Below are 15834 nucleotides of genomic sequence, written 5' to 3'. Positions count from 1 at the left end.
CATTTGCCGTCCATAATTTCAGTATTTTCAATGCCAGCTCACATCATTATTAAGCATTCAGACATTTGCCATCCACATAATAATATAGTTAAATTCTTATTTATTTAGGCTTTTTGTGAGTAAATAAGCCAAAAATATCGAATAATTTAGGTACTCGACAGCTGCTACGCAAAAACAAAAACAAAAACAAAGAAAAATATGGCCCAAAGTTCACTTTTACCTTAAAATATGCCAACGAGCACTTGAAATATTCAGGCTTCGATGCTGGGCAGCCGGGCTGCTGGGTCCGTTCGATGGTTACTCTCCACTGTGTAGGTTGCGGTGGCTTCCACAAATCATTCAGTGGCATGAATTATTGCTGGCGCTTAGAACGTGCTCACAGCGCTAAAGTGTCATTACTGCAGGCTTAATGAGTCTGCCAACAGCATACACAAAAAAAAGTAAAATAATAATAAAAATAAAAAAATAAAAAAAAAAAAAAAAAAAACTCCTAAAGTGTGGGCGAAGCGCTGAAAAAATGTGTAGAAGGCCGGCAGGCGCAGTACTTTGTTCTTTGTCTGCGTCTTATTTATGTAGGTCCCTCGGTCAGACAATGTAAATAAATAATAGTTGCAAATACCCTGTACAACTGCCAATAAGAGAAGGAAAATTAAAGCCGACGCTTTGCTTAGAAAATGTATATATATGAATGTATAATTATAGTTATAAATATAGTAAAAATTAAAAATATATATATGAAAAAAATCAATATGCTTAAAATAAATAAATAAAATGTAATAAAATAAATAGATAAAAAATAAAGAAAAAATATTAACTCATTCAAAATAAATAAATAAAATTTAATAAAATAAATAGATAAAAAATAATAAAGAAACAAAAATTAATAAAATAAAAAACATTATAGATGTATTTATAAATAAAATTCATTTATTCCATAAATATAGTGTGTATTTAGTATATACTAATAAGAAGAGAAATTAAATAAGAATATGTTAAATTTAATATATATAAAATATATAAATGAATAACATATATGATATAGTTAATAATTAATTTACAGCAAAAATATAAGCAGAAATTTCGACAAATAGTAATATAAATAAAAATATAAAAATATAAAATAAATAACAAACTTAAAAAAATAAATATATTCGATAAATGGCAAATATAGAAAGAGCCGTTAATCTAAATACATGATTTATGATAAACTGATAAATTGAGCAACAAAATTAATAACTTTCAAGTATTAAAATATATATATTACACTCTATATATGTAAGAAAATATATTTAAATAGAAATAAATATTTTAATAGCATAGAAATAAATATATTAATAAAATAAAAAAATAAAAATTTGATTACAACATAATATATATAGTTAATAATTAAAAGCTCACAAAGAGGTTATTTAAAAATTAAAATTAAAAAAAAAAATTAATAATTAAGTATTTAATGCAACTAATATTTATATGTTGTACATATTCGATTTTATTTGTTAATATTGACTATATTCAACGAGGGCAAATGCTGTTTACCTAATAGAGTCTACCACCTAAATACCGTTGCAGTGTAACAAAGAGTATTTGGAATCTATATAAAATAAGCAATTAGTTACAAAGTTGCAACTAGTACATGAAATACTTTTGCAGTCTGTTACTGCTGCTGTTGCTGCTGATTAGTTTTGAGGCTGACATGCTGGAAGTTATTAACGCTCATACGTCACGTCGCCTTCTGGCAATGCGATATGCTAAGCAGAAAAGAGCTGCTACTCCTGCTGCTGCTCCTGCTGCTGCTACTGCTGCTCCTGCTGCTGCTCCTGCTGCTGCAGTTGGCTACAAGGCAGTGGCCTTTAGCTCAGAGCCTGTAGCTCAGGCCTTGGCTCTGGCTGTGGCTTTGGCTGCAGCAGTGGGCACCGCATAAATCGTGGCACCCAAAAAGCATAAAGCAAGCATGTCGCGCAATCATTTTCAGCTGCCACGTGCCTGGGCATACATTTTGCGCATTTTATGGGGCAAGCAGTGTGCTGCAGCTACGGCGGCCAGCTACTGCTGTGTGGCCAAAGAAACAAACAACTGCCACGCCCCCACTAAGACCCCTTTGTGCTGAAGCTAGTTGAGAGTTTTAAAGCTGATTACTCAATAACTTTACTGGCGAGTGCATAAAATGCGAGTCGTATCCTTGGAGTGCATAATTCCCTGCCAAGTGCTTGGGTGTGTGTGTGTGCGTGTGTTTGTGTGTCGAAGACAGCAGCAAGGGGGCGTGGTATATTTCAGCCATTTTATGTGCACTTAAATTGTGTTTGTTATTAAAGCTGTGGCTCCCAGTTCACTTTCGTGTTGCTGTTATTGTTGAAACGAAATTTACGCTCAAATTGAGCTGCCTCGAAGTGATTTTGCAGGTGCAGCTCGCCGGCAGTTGCCTTTCTGCAGGTAATTCAAGACACTCAGCTAAATAATTTATGCCTGCAGCATAATAAAATCACATTGGCAGTGCACTTAAGACCGTTAGCACGGCTCCCGTCAGGGTCAGCTAGGTGGTGAAGAATAACGGCGCGTTCAGCAGGATATATGAGACTGTTCAGGCGTTGCCTTTCAGTGCGCCAGCTGACAGCTAAGTATGCATCCATTTAGCATTTCTATATATACATATATATTTAATTTTAATCCACTTTGTGCTGCTGACACTTATGCAATTTGACGTTTGCCAACACTGACACAAAGCGCTGTCGCCATCATTCAATTAATTTAACTACAACAAACAATATTGCAATATAGAGTATATAAATCCAAATTGTTTTCTAGTCCCAATTGTTTTGCATTCTTCATTTTTTATTTATTCAAATGTGCTGCAAATTCAATTAAGCCGCAGCGCTAACAAAATACCAGAATACAACAACAACAATATAGTGAACACGCTGGAGTATTGCACTTTTATAGCTGAAATTCAATTACAACCGCTAATGCCACTTGTTTCGCCCGCTTGCCCTAACCGCAGACAGTTCAGCTCTAAATACCTGTAATCCGGCAAATTTAATTTGATAAAAGTTGAACTTCAATAAATGCCAAAGCCGGCATGGCCATTATAATTGTGGTTGCGCCCGTGTGTGTCCGTGTATGTGTGTGCAGTTTTTGTTAAGCGGCGACCGCAACGAAAAGCCACAAACAAATATGATCAGACATCAAGCAGGACTTTGTCCAGACCAAAAAAAAAACTACAGTAGCTGCAACTGCAACTGCAACTACAGCGAACGTCAGCAAGTGCTAACAGGCGGATGAATATGGCTTATGCATGCACAGCAACACATACAACATCGTGCAACAACAACAACAGCGACAGCTATATTGGCGACATCTGCCAGCCGCGGAGTGCCAGCGAAAAAGCGTTGCATACTTTTGTGCGCCCGCAAAAAATCGCTCAACCAGCATCAGCCAAAATGTGGCAGCATTTAAATATATTCACAATGCTTAAATAATATGGATGCATGTCCAAGGGCACATATTTAAATGTTTCAATTAACCGCTATCATGTGTAAAAAATAAATAAGAATTCAAATATAACGGATCTGCACAGCTTATAGAATCTGCTGTAAAAAAGTTAAGTAAATTTACGGATATGTAAAAAAAATTATCTGTGTAAATATATTTTTGGCATATATGAAATTTATTTAATATTAAAAAAATTAAATAATATTAATAAAACAAATTAAAAATACATACAAAACTTTCAAAATAACATTTAACTAAAAAAAATAATATAAAAAAGAGATCTAAAAAAAATACAATTAAAAAATACATAAATTCATGTTAAGCCGAATGAATGCAATAATATTGAATTAAAATTAAAACAAAAAAAATGAAGAAAATAGGAAGAATAAAATTATAAAAATGTAGGAAAAAAGAATTAAAAAAAAATAAAATAAAAAATTAAGAGTTAAAATTTTAAAAAATAATATTTAATAATAGTAAAAAAAAAATAACATAAAAATTACTCTTCAATTTATCAACTTAAATTTAAGGAAATCGCAAACGCTAAAACTTCAACTATTTATGCAAATGTTTTTCATTTAAGATTAATCTTTTTTAATAACATTTCGAGCTCTGCAAAAACAGCTTCCGCATCATTTACTCATAGTGCAGACGTCTTAAATAATAAAGAGCTCGCAGAAATATTTAATCAAAGAGCGCAGCATTAAACATTTATATAAATGCAGCAGCGAAACGATTCTGGGAAAAAGTGAAAATAAAAAATACACGAAAATCTGCCACTAAAAAATTCTAATTTATTGAGTTCACGCCCATTTTTACACGCTGCGCACATGACCAACATGCGGGGAACACACCCAGTGGCATGTCCCAACCATAACCCGGATCTAGAGAGCTCGCCGAAAATAAAAAAAAATTGGTTAAAAAATATGTAAAGCACGAAAAATAATAAAAACTGTGCTGCAGCTACGACTTGCTGCACGACGCGTCGACAAATGAAATTTTCACGTCGTGCAGGATACGCGCCAGGAACCTGGGTCGACGTGAGCAGCCCTTTTGGATTTACCACACAAACATTTTGGCATGTCCTAAAAATAACGGGGGAAAAAAAAAAAAACAGATTAAAAACTTGCAAAAATTTTAATGGAATTTTATTTTTGCCCAGTTCCACTCACTCTCTGGGGTCGTTGTTGGCGGTCGCGTTGCGGAAATTGTTGCCGTTGTGTTGTACCCTTTGATTGTCAAGCATCGGCTTACACACATAAATGTGTGACACACGAGAGAGCAGGTGGGTGTGTGTGCATGTGTGTAAGTGCGGGTATAGGTATGTGTGAAGACACATAACAGCAGCAAACGGTGCACGCAGTCGGGCCAAATAACAGACAGTTGACGAAAAACTTAGTTGTCAGCTTGGGTGAAAAGTCGTTCTAACCACTGAAAATTAAAGGCAGCAGACAAATTTCAATTAAATGACTAACGAATTAGTCAGCTAAACGAGATGAATTTAAATTAACAAACTTTCGTATCAGCTTACCTGAGGACCTTAGTTAAAATGGACCTCAGTTGAAATGGGACTTTGCTTTTCAAGGTAAAATTGTTGTGCCAGAATTGTCAACTAAGAAGTTAAAATTTATACTTAACAGTTACTTTACAGTGACCCAACAGCCAGTTAACAGAATGGCATTGCTATACTAGAACGGTTTAATAAGTTAAGCTCAAGTTATTTTTAATTCTTATACATTTACAGTCAGTTAACAGTCAATTAACATTAACCAGTTTAAATACTTGATTGAAGCTAGTTAACGTCGGTTCACTACATGTCTACTACATTAGTTCATTTACTAAATTGCATATTAAACTTAGCATTTAGTTCACAGTGACCCAACTACCAATTAATAGATTGGAGGTAATTAAAATTGCTGTACTAGAACTGATCGCTAAGTTCAATTCAAGTAATTTTGCATTCTACCTTGCATATTAAGCTTAACAGTTGCTTAACATAGTTAACATATTCGAGCTAGTTAACATTGTATTACTAGAACTGCAAAGTGGAGTTAAGGATATATTTCATTTCATTGCATATTTTGCTTAACAGTTGGTTTACAGTCACCAAACATAACGAAGTTTAAATAATATATTCCACCTAGTTAACATTGTGTTACTAGAACTGTCTGCTTAGGTGATTTAATTCTACCGCATTGCATCTTAAACTTAACACTTACACTACAGTCGCGTAACAGTCAGTTAACATAGCCCACTTTAAGTTGATTTTCAAGTTTGCTCTTTAATTCATAGAAAACTTAAAGCAAAACTACAAATTACATATGAAGATGTCATATTACAATTTCGCCTGCCTTTGCTTGAAGCAAACCAAGCTTAATTAAGCACAACTCATTAAAAAAAAAAAAAAATAAAACACTAATTCTCGTAGGATGTATTACATATACGTATATATACACAAGATATTTACATGCGTTAAAAGCAAGACCTTAAATTCATGTTAGCTAAAGCTATAAAACCAATTACGACCCACAACTAGACGAGAGCTCAAAGGATGTTCCTAGCATAGAAGCCATCCCAGAGGTGTAATTTCGGCAGCTCGGGCAGCATTTTCACTTCGAAGTCCTGCCCAATGTTCAGGCACTCGACCTTCGTCTCATCCTGCAGGGGCGCAAATTTGAGCTGCTTGATGCTCTCGCAGTTGGGATCCCCATTTGCCGCAAAGCTCGTCCAGATATCTATCATGCCGCTGATGATTTTGTGCTCGGGTGAGCCCGCCGCTGCCTGATTGGACAGCATGCTGTGGAAGATGTAGCAGAGATCGTCGCCATGGCAAACGCCACGCATCTCATTGCCGCAGAGCACAATGCGTATGCCATTGCAGTGCTTGGAGTCGTGGTCGAAGCGGTACAGGTAGGTGGGAGCGCTGCCCGTACGCAGTCGGGAGAGCACGGCCCGGTAGATGGGGTGCCAGAACTCACGATGGGACTCCAGTTCGAGGAACTTCATCATGTTGGCCTGGTTGCACGGCTCATCGCCAAAGTAGGCGCGCTTCAGCTGCAACGCATAGCTCTCGCGCAGCTTCGGGTCCAGATTCTCGCCCAGATCAATGGGCAGCACATTCTGGCAGTCGCCGACCTCATCCAAGGTGGCGGGACGACGCATGACCTCTGCAAGGCAAAGATTGGGTTAAGCTGAAGTCACATCTAAACTCATTCGACGCACCTGGATAGAAGAGCAGCCCCTCGAAGCTGGTGCCGCCAAACATCATGGGAATACGCCGGCTCCAGGTCTGCTGCATCAGCTCGTAGGGCGGCTGCGCGATCAGCGTGTGCTTCGTCTTGTAGGGCTCCACGACGGGGCCGAAGGCGAACAGAACGCGGTGGTGCTTCTCCTCCTTGTTGAGCACCTGGGCCGTTGCCTTGACAATGTCCCCGCCCTTGGCGGCGCGCAAGAACTGGAAAATTTCCCGATCCTTCTGCTCGCCCGTGTAGCCCAGCTTCTGTGCCAGCCGATATGTCCACTGGTTGTTCGGAGGCTGTGTCCAAGGACACAGCGCGCTCCCCGACATGATGATGGCCTTGTGCACAAGACCCTCCGTCAGGGGGCTGAGCGAAAGCAGATGTGTGGATGCGCCGCCCGCGCTCTCGCCGAACAGCGTCACATTGTTGGGATCGCCGCCGAAGGCTTCGATGTTGTCGTGCACCCAGCGCAGGCCCATCAGCTGATCCTTGAGGCCGGCATTGCCGGGCACATCGAGCGCCGGATCTTCGAGGCTGAGGAAGCCCAGCGCACCCACCCGATAGGATATGCTCACCAGCACCACATCCTTGGACATGAAGAAGTCCGGGCTGTACATGTCCCGCGACGCCTCGCCCACCTGATAGCCACCCCCATAGATCCAGACCATCACGGGACGCAGCTTGTTGGGCTGCAGCTGTTAAATAAAAAGTTAAAAGACAAAATATAAATTAGCAGCTGCTGACTGAATCGAGACATCCTCCTCCTCTACTCACATCCTTGGCGTACACATTCAGGTACAGGCAATCCTCAGAGCCAGCGAACTTGCGAAAGAACGGATGTGTCTGCAGCGGCTTATCGCCCGGTGAGGTGCAGTCCAGCTCACGCTCCCACGGCTCCACCGGCTCCGGCGCCTTGAAGCGCAGCTCGCCCAGCGGCGGCTTGGCGAAGGGTATTTTCTCGAAGCTGTAATAGCTGCCGCCCCATATCGTGTTCCGCTTCACCCCGCGCACTGAGCCCAGCTGCGTCTTCACCACCGAGTAGATGGCTGTGGTCAGGCGACGCTGTTCGTACTTAAAGCTGAGCACCCTATAAAAGGGAGCAGAGTGTGAGTCAAGTGTGAATGTATGTGTGAGTGAAAATCATATTAAATTCTGGAGATATTTAGCTCGCTCCAACTGCAACTCAATTTATACCAAGACATAAAAAAAATAAGTTCAAACTAGTTGCGGCACATTGAATGAATTTGATTAAGGAATTTATATGCGGAATATTACATATTCAATAGAATCATCAATAGGAATTTCTAAGAGCGGACAGACTCAGCAAACTCTTCATTTATGAGGCCATAATAAGCACACTTTGAATCTGAAATTCAAGGCGATCGATAGAGATTTTATTTGAGCCAAATCAGACGGAAGAAGAGGCAGACGAAAGCCAAGAGCAATATTTAGCTTAAGCAATTATTATCTATTTTTTTATTTATTTATTTATTTTTTTTTTTTTTTTTATTTATTTTTTTTTTTTTTTTTTAGTTTTACATAGTTAAAATATTAAGCAAAGGGTGTTTCATATTATAAATCAAAAGACATCAATGGAAACTGAAGTATGTTCATTTCGCATAGCCATGCCAAACAAAAAATTGTATTCATTACTCAAATATGCAAATTTTGTTTATTTCAAGCATTTTTTAGTGAGTGAATTTTGAGCTTCAAAATTTTAGCACTTACAATTTAAATTGTTTTTATTATTAATAGTCTGTTAAAATGGTCTTTAACTGAAAAGTAAAAAATCACTAATGCTATTAATCTATATGAGCTTTAGTTAGCCCTAACCTTTGCATGTTATTAAAAAATAGGTTTTGTCGAGAAACAAAATACTGTTAAAAAAAGTCTTGACTTGTTATGCTGGAAAAATCAAGCATTCCTAAACAATAAAAGCAATGCCAGCAGTGGAAGTCCCAAAAAGACTAATCAAAAACACAGCTCCGCAAAAAAAAAAAATGCTGGTTGACCACAAAGTAAAGTTAATCAAGATTACTAAGACTCATAGGAGATCAAAGAACCCTTTTGAATATGGGCAATTCTACAGAAAAGTCAACTTTTTGTAGTACTTTGTAATAATCTTGCGCTTCGTATTGCTTTCTCCTCCATAGACAGTATTCATAAGACCTGGCCCAATGTGACTTATGCCTGTTCTCATATCTAATCTTGCCTGTTGATAAAATGGTATCGTCAATATATCATCTTCGTATTATCTATATTAATCATCTATATTAAATATAAAAATAAAAATAAAAATTAAAATTAAAAAAAAAAAAATAAAAAAAAAATTATATTCTATGTTCCCCAGATTGTCAATCCAACCATTACGCCTAAGAACTAGCGAAGTAACCATTTAAAAGAATTGATTCCACCTCTTTGCAGAGGGGGTTTCATTTAATTTGCCAAAAAACTAGCCAAAAGTCAGTCTTAACATTTCCCATAGTCAATTTTCCATCACTTCATAGAGTATTTGCGCATTCGACTTGTATTCATAGTGTTTAGGGCTCGTTAATTGTTGGCTAAATATTTTCACTCGCTTTGGCCTGGAAATCAGTCACGCACCCAACAAATTGCCGGCTTGCTGGTGGTTGGGTGGCTGAGTGGTTGGGTGGTTCGCTTTCAATGCCACTGTGGTTGCGTTACCGTATGTTTTGTATTTTATTATTATATTTCTATTTACATATATATTTTCGTGTTTTGAAAGTCGCGCCTTATGACCAACCTCAACGCAGCTCGCTTAATATGCACGACCAGATTTCTATTTACTGTTTATTTATTTGTATTTTCATTTTTTTTTGTTTTTGTTTTTGTTTTTGTTTTTCAAATCTATTTCGTTGTTGCTTTGTTTCTAGTTTATTTTTGCATTTAACTTTTATTACTGCGCTCTGGGCGGTGGGTGTGTGGTTAATGCACCTTATGGCACTTTTTTTCACGCTACCTGTCAATTGCGCAGTTCGAAAATTAATCACACATTTTATATTTAACACGCATTGCCCCAATGCACTGACATAGTTTAAATTTAACAACGACCACGAACTTGCATACAAATTGCTAATTTCAGAGAAAGGAGCCAGGCAAAGAGAAAGAGAGATCAGATCGGCCAGATTATATGTAGTATGGGTACGTGTTGGAGCAGCCTATGGAAGTAATCAAAGCACATGGAGTTGCAGTAATAATATGATATACAACACAATTGAATACCCTGCACAAGAGTAGTCTGAATTGAGTATAAGTCAGTGTTAATAAGTGAATACTATATATAGTTTCCTGCCCAATTTGTGTTGCAGTTCATTTCTTTCTAATTAAAAGTAAATAATATAATTCCATCTGTCTATCAATTAGAAAGGAATGCTTTTGTTGCAAATTTAATTGAACGACATGATAAGACCTCATATATACTAAATATAATAAGACAAAGCTTAACATAATTCATAATATTTCAATATTTCTCATATGAAATGAAACTTTGTTGATTGCGCTTCTCTCTTTATATACTATTTAATAGGAAATATTCAATAGATAGTCAATTGAACAGAATATAAATTATTATATTATATGTAGTATCAAATAGTGATAATATACTGCATCTAATATTAAGTATAGTTAAAGTACATTAAATTGTCAGTTCAGTTATTATCAAATAAATTTAAATGATTTACTAAATTATCTAAACAGTCTATTAATTGACAAGATGAGAACAGATCCAGAAAAGTCTATTTTATTTAATTATCTTAAGAATACCAAGAAACTTTTGCTTTGACAAATAGCGAATCTTCAATCTCTTGATAAGCTCCTCAGTTGGTGCGTTTAGATAATTTAAAAAAAAAATAAATAAAAAATAAAAATAAAACCTCAATATATTCTATAATATTTTAAGATATTCAAAGATTTTAATATAATTTATGTTAAGATTTTAACATAATTTATTAAGCTACTTTTACTTTACATATTTATTCAACTAAATATTTGTAAATATTTGAGCACCAATCGTTGCTGCAAAGCAATTAAAATCTTTGGATTCATCTTAGTCAAAGTATATATTCAAGTTTTTTAATTCAAATAGATTTACTTTTCATAAAAATTGGAATTTGCATCGAAAAATCGGCTCGCTGGCCCAATGTGCATTCTGCAAATGTCGAGCCATTTGTGCTTTTTGCTTGAATAGACCTTTAAAATCCAAATAAATATTTATGTAAGTAAAACTTTTACACAGCTATTTTATAAATTATGTAGCAAGAAATTTGAGCATTTACAGTCACAAAATTTGTAATTTATTTAGCTTAAAGTGATTCAGTAAACATTTAAGAGTATCTCAGCCACAATAATTTCTCGTAAGCGCAGTAATAACTGCATTTATTGCCAATTCCAATTGAGCTCGAGAATGACTTTCACAAAGTGAATAACATATATACATATGCACATCTCAGCCCGTTAGGTTTGTCTATAAAATGTTACTTAACTGGTTTCTCAATATTTCATATACCATATCTGATGTTAATATATGTCTACGATAATTATATTTGCTTAGCCGCTTCAGCGCGAATCTGCCTTGTCATTGTTTTGAGTGAGGCAACTTTTGAGGATTATTGCATTAGAATTCAATGCATTTTCAATATAGACAATTACTATCTAGATGTCATATATATCTACTATCATAGATAGCCATATTCCCTTTTCTTATATTATTTCTCTTACTTATATTCGAGTCCAGTCAATTGAGCGATAACAAATCACTGCAAATTCGTAATATAACACATAATATAAACCAATATCAATGCGCACAGCTGTTATCAAGCAGCTGATAAGGCGTAAGTTTACGAAAACTTGTGCAAAAACTCAAAGGTTGAGCAGAATTCGAAATGCCCCAGAACACGAACAATTAACTAGATACAACATTCATATACAATGCAATTTGCCGGCCTTAGATTACCGTGGCATTTGAACTGAATAATCGCGATATAATGAAAAACTGCCAACTCACGCTTATTTAGCTATTTGTATTTGCACCTGAAAGCGCATTGAACTGTGTACCTGGCGGGCCTCATCAATCTGTTGTCATATTGCTAATTAGACTTGAAAAAATATATGTTTTCACTTTTATTGCCGTTGAGCTTATTTGCTCGACTGGGCGCCTTTCCTTTGTTAAATTAACAATTAACTGGGCTCCAGACAGTTGTCCAAAATCTAATGAATCGCCCACACGAGATGTGGAGTGGGTTCAAAAGTGGGTAGCAAAGTGGGTTCAAATGTAGGTAAGTAATGCTAGACCTCTTTAAGATATAAACTCTTGAGCTATATACTTAATTTCTCACAATTCCAGACTTTTTATGCCTCACGTGTATCCCAAAGTGCTCAGAAATATATTTGTATGTACTTTTTTATGTATATAAAAAAAGCATTAAAAAAAGTGATCTTTAGACTTTTAGTCCACTGCTGCTAGTGACTTAATAAGCTAAACAAGCTCAACAGCTTTTTTTTAAATAGAATTTCTTATCTGGAATATTTGGTATACAACAGCTGATTTCTTGTCAATTATCGATCTAAAAAGTTGGGTTTTAATCAACCAGAGATGGATTTAATCAGTAATTTGTATTTGAAATATGTTACGACGCCATCGACTCATTGCATTTCAGCTTATGCAATATAACATCCAAGTTTAACCAAATGATATTTTAAAGCTGTTGTAATAGCTGGTCATTATAGCCCAAAGAAAAAAAAAATCGCGAAAAACAACAAAAAACAAATTAAAATGTGAGAAAAAACGTGCAAAAAATATAAAAAACAAAAACAAAAACAAACTAATGAATCAGAAATGAAGAAAACAAAAGGCATTGATAAATTTATGCGAAAGGCAACTGCAGAACTTGCGCAACAATTTCACCAACGCAACACCAACACCAACCAAAACACGCTCGCACACAAACACAACATATATGTGCATATGTAAGAGCAAGCGAGAGCAACTATTAAAGCCACTAACGATCGAACAAGAAATCTGCTTTTGCTGCTGCAACATTCTCTGACATGTTTTTGCTTTTGTTTACAGTTAGAAAAAGAAACTTACTTAAAGGTGAGTTTTAGCATATCCATAAATCGCACAGCCATTGCAACGAACTAGTCCACAACTGAACTGAGTAAAACAAACACCTGAGTTTCACGGCCCTATGCTTTATTTCAGGCGCGGCTCTGTAAGTGGGACGGGCAGCGAAAGTAAATATTAAAGACTAATTGATCAAATATCACGCACGCAAAACACCTCCACTACGAACACGAACCGCTCTGCCCGAGAGTGCGACAGCAACTGAGTGAAGTCGTGCGATCGTCCTCTCTTTTTGTTGAGAGGCAGAACTTACTCCAAGTTAGTAGTTCGGCATTAATGAAAGCGGCTCTCATATAAAACTCACACGCGTGCTGACTCTCTCTCTCCCTCTCACTCACTCACTGTATGGCACGCGTTCAACAGGTTTTTACTCACAGCGAAACAGTTGCCGCCAGTGGCACTGTTATTTTTGCCTGCACTGTAGAATTGTTTGGCTGCGAGCTTTTATTTTGAATTCCGATAAACAACTGAAGCAAAGCACAGTTCGCATTGAGCTTTAAGCACAGCACAGCTGCAGATCGCCCGTTTTAAGCTTTGTATTAACATTATTAGCTTTGCGTTAAGAACTTTAGCAGCTAAAAAGAAATAAAAGGAGATTATATTCGAATTCGGCATAAAATATTAATTATAATACATAATTAATTATAATATTTATATATATTTCAAATTCATAGTCTCTTTGAATTGACATTCAAATTGAAATCAACATTAAATATCAATTCAAGTAGCCAAACAAACTAAACACATTTAAAAAAAACGCACAAAAGAAATAAAAAACCGCCTCGACCGTAACGAACGCCCCGCGCTTATTAAAGCCGAGCTAAAGTACTTTCATAACGCTGAGTGCAAAGACCCCAGAAATTAACTGATATACGTAGAGTCAAGTTCGCAGCTGTTTAATTACAGTTAGAAGTTGGTATTGAACTTGAATTTGCACAAATTGCAATCGTATTTAGTCAGGCCAATTAAACCGGATCTCAATGCGGTCGAATGAAAGAAACGTAAGAGACCTGAATAAATGCAAATCAGAGACGCGTATCAGCTGGCTTGTTGTTCCAATTAGCATTATTTGAGACGTATACATACATATATATATATATATATATATATATATATATATATATATATATATATATATATATATATATATATTTTTTTTTTTTTTTTTTTTTTCATTTTATTGGCCAAGCAATTAAGATTCGTAGTCGCTGTTAAAATTATTGGCCGAAAGTTCGATTTTAATACTGTGAGTCGTCTGGCGTCGGGTGTTTGGGTTCCCTTTCAGTTATGAGTTCATTCTCGTCTTGGTTCATGGCCAAATGAATGCAAATAGCCAAAATACTGTGTAAATTATAGATATTATATTGAAGTATAATTCGTATAATAGATATACATATGTACATATGCGATCTATACAACCTGAGCAGAAATAAAGTTCGCAGACTGGAACACATCTTAACTTCCCACTTTGGTTTCAGATTCACTACTAACTGAATAATTGAAATTGAAAAGGCTAAGCTCACTTATATACAAGTCGTACTGTTTAGTTTATGCATTAGCAATAACTTAACGATTCCAGTAATTTTCAGTAATTAATTGGCATATGCACTATGACTAGTGCAGTGGAAATTGCTCAGTTAAGAGTTGACAATTTTCTGAAAACTTAGTTAAGATATATTTATGATATAGCTTTCCATATTGGGAAGTACTTAAAAAGCAAGAGAAATTTTCCTTATACAGTTGCATATTTCAATACATTTCCATTTTGTGGTTCACAAGATAGATTTCATATGAACGAACAGACTGTCGGACAAACATGGTTCGATTTGACTCATCATTATAATCAAGTATATATATTTTATATACCCTGACATCCCATTATAAATATTTTCAGGGTATAGAGTTTATTCCGTAAACATTCTCGGTTCCAATAAAAAATCATAATTATTTGACTATCTTTTTTGGCCTTGATAAAGTCTTGACAAGTTGTAAAGCTTTACCAGGGCAGGGCAGTCAAAGTGTATCAAACTCTATATCTCTATTACAGCTGTTCTATGCGCAAAGACAGAAGATAAAACAGATAACATATGCGGAGATAATGTTGATAAGTGATATTTCTGAGTATTTTTTATGTGTTCAAAAATATTTCGCAAAAATATGAAAGCAAAAATTTAGATATAAGCAATAGAAGTCAAATATAATAACAATATAAATATATATTTATATAGGCATATAAATGTTATATAGTATAAATATATATTTATATATAAAAATATCAAGTAGTATATCTATAGAAATATCAAGAAATATACTCAATGTGTATAACATCGAATTTAATGTAGACTTGCTCTAACAAGCCCTTCAGCTGACCTAGCAAAGCATAATCCATGCCAATTATATGTTGTAAATTTGTATAACTTGAATAATTCGATACATTCAGATTTTAATTCTCTGTAATAGCCTCGATTAAGCAATCTAATGGAATATAATTTATGTTTTATTTGCACTATATAACAGTGAGTAATTGCGCTTTATATGAGGTACCCAATTAACGGCCCACCGTGCGCACTTGAGTTAGTCACGCGACGCTAAGAGTTGAGGTTTTGATTAGGTTTATCTCTAAAGTTCCATGTGGCCCACAAGTGATACGCGCTTTGTTTGAACAAATAAGGTGCAAAAGAGAGGAATGGAGAGAGAGAGAGAGAAAGGGAGAGAGCAGACCCAGACGAGTTTATGATTCAGATTCTGCTAAGCGATAAGTAGCAGCACCCCAAAACCGAAAGAGTAGAGCGGAGCTCTATGACGTCAATGCGCCCACATATTAACGCGTCTCGAGTTGAATTTGATAATTTTTTTACTTACTTGCTTATATAATCGTAGTTGGTGTGAATGCCTGAGTTTTGAGTGGACAAACTTCTCAACTTCCTTAAAGCAATTAGGTATTTTCTCATTATTACGTTTTGATAG

At 35.8% G+C, this 15834-nt stretch overlaps 1 protein-coding gene across 3 annotated transcripts; it reads right to left on the bottom strand.

Annotated features, from left to right (window-relative positions):
- Positions 1–5911: 5911 nt before the first annotated feature.
- Positions 5912–15833, bottom strand: LOC6572607 (esterase B1). 3 transcript variants are annotated; one of them, XM_015166520.3, is made up of 5 exons: positions 13015–13046; positions 12832–12953; positions 7500–7812; positions 6709–7420; positions 5912–6653 (listed from the first exon to the last, which is right to left on the bottom strand). In XM_015166520.3, exons 2-5 carry the CDS (start codon positions 12870–12872, stop codon positions 6031–6033), a joined length of 1689 nt encoding a protein of 562 aa, XP_015022006.1. In that variant the 5' UTR covers positions 12873–12953; positions 13015–13046; the 3' UTR covers positions 5912–6030. The 3 variants fall into 3 exon arrangements, with proteins under 3 accessions (XP_015022006.1, XP_032589500.1, XP_032589501.1); XM_032733609.2 differs by lacking the exons at positions 12832–12953; positions 13015–13046 and adding an exon at positions 15730–15833; XM_032733610.2 differs by having other exon boundaries at positions 12832–13071.
- Between the last annotated feature and the right edge of the window lies 1 nt (position 15834).

The sequence above is a fragment of the Drosophila mojavensis genome, unplaced genomic scaffold (genome assembly GCF_018153725.1).
Source record: "Drosophila mojavensis isolate 15081-1352.22 unplaced genomic scaffold, ASM1815372v1 contig_19, whole genome shotgun sequence".
NCBI classification, from domain to species: domain Eukaryota; kingdom Metazoa; phylum Arthropoda; class Insecta; order Diptera; family Drosophilidae; genus Drosophila; species Drosophila mojavensis.
Note: the sequence above shows the minus strand (reverse complement) of the source record. Positions and strands in the feature narration are given on the sequence as shown.

What these genes read in the sequence shown, in the direction of transcription:
- LOC6572607 (XM_032733609.2), bottom strand. Translation starts at nt 15,818, where the DNA reads ATGAGAAAATACCTAATTGCTTTAAGGAAGTTGAGAAGTTTGTCCACT. An exon ending in TGAATGTGTACGCCAAGGAT is followed by an intron (nt 7,421 to 7,499) that starts GTGAGTAGAGGA and finishes TTTATTTAACAG; the next exon opens with CTGCAGCCCAACAAGCTGCG. An exon ending in GGGGCTGCTCTTCTATCCAG is followed by an intron (nt 6,654 to 6,708) that starts GTGCGTCGAATG and finishes TTTGCCTTGCAG; the next exon opens with AGGTCATGCGTCGTCCCGCC.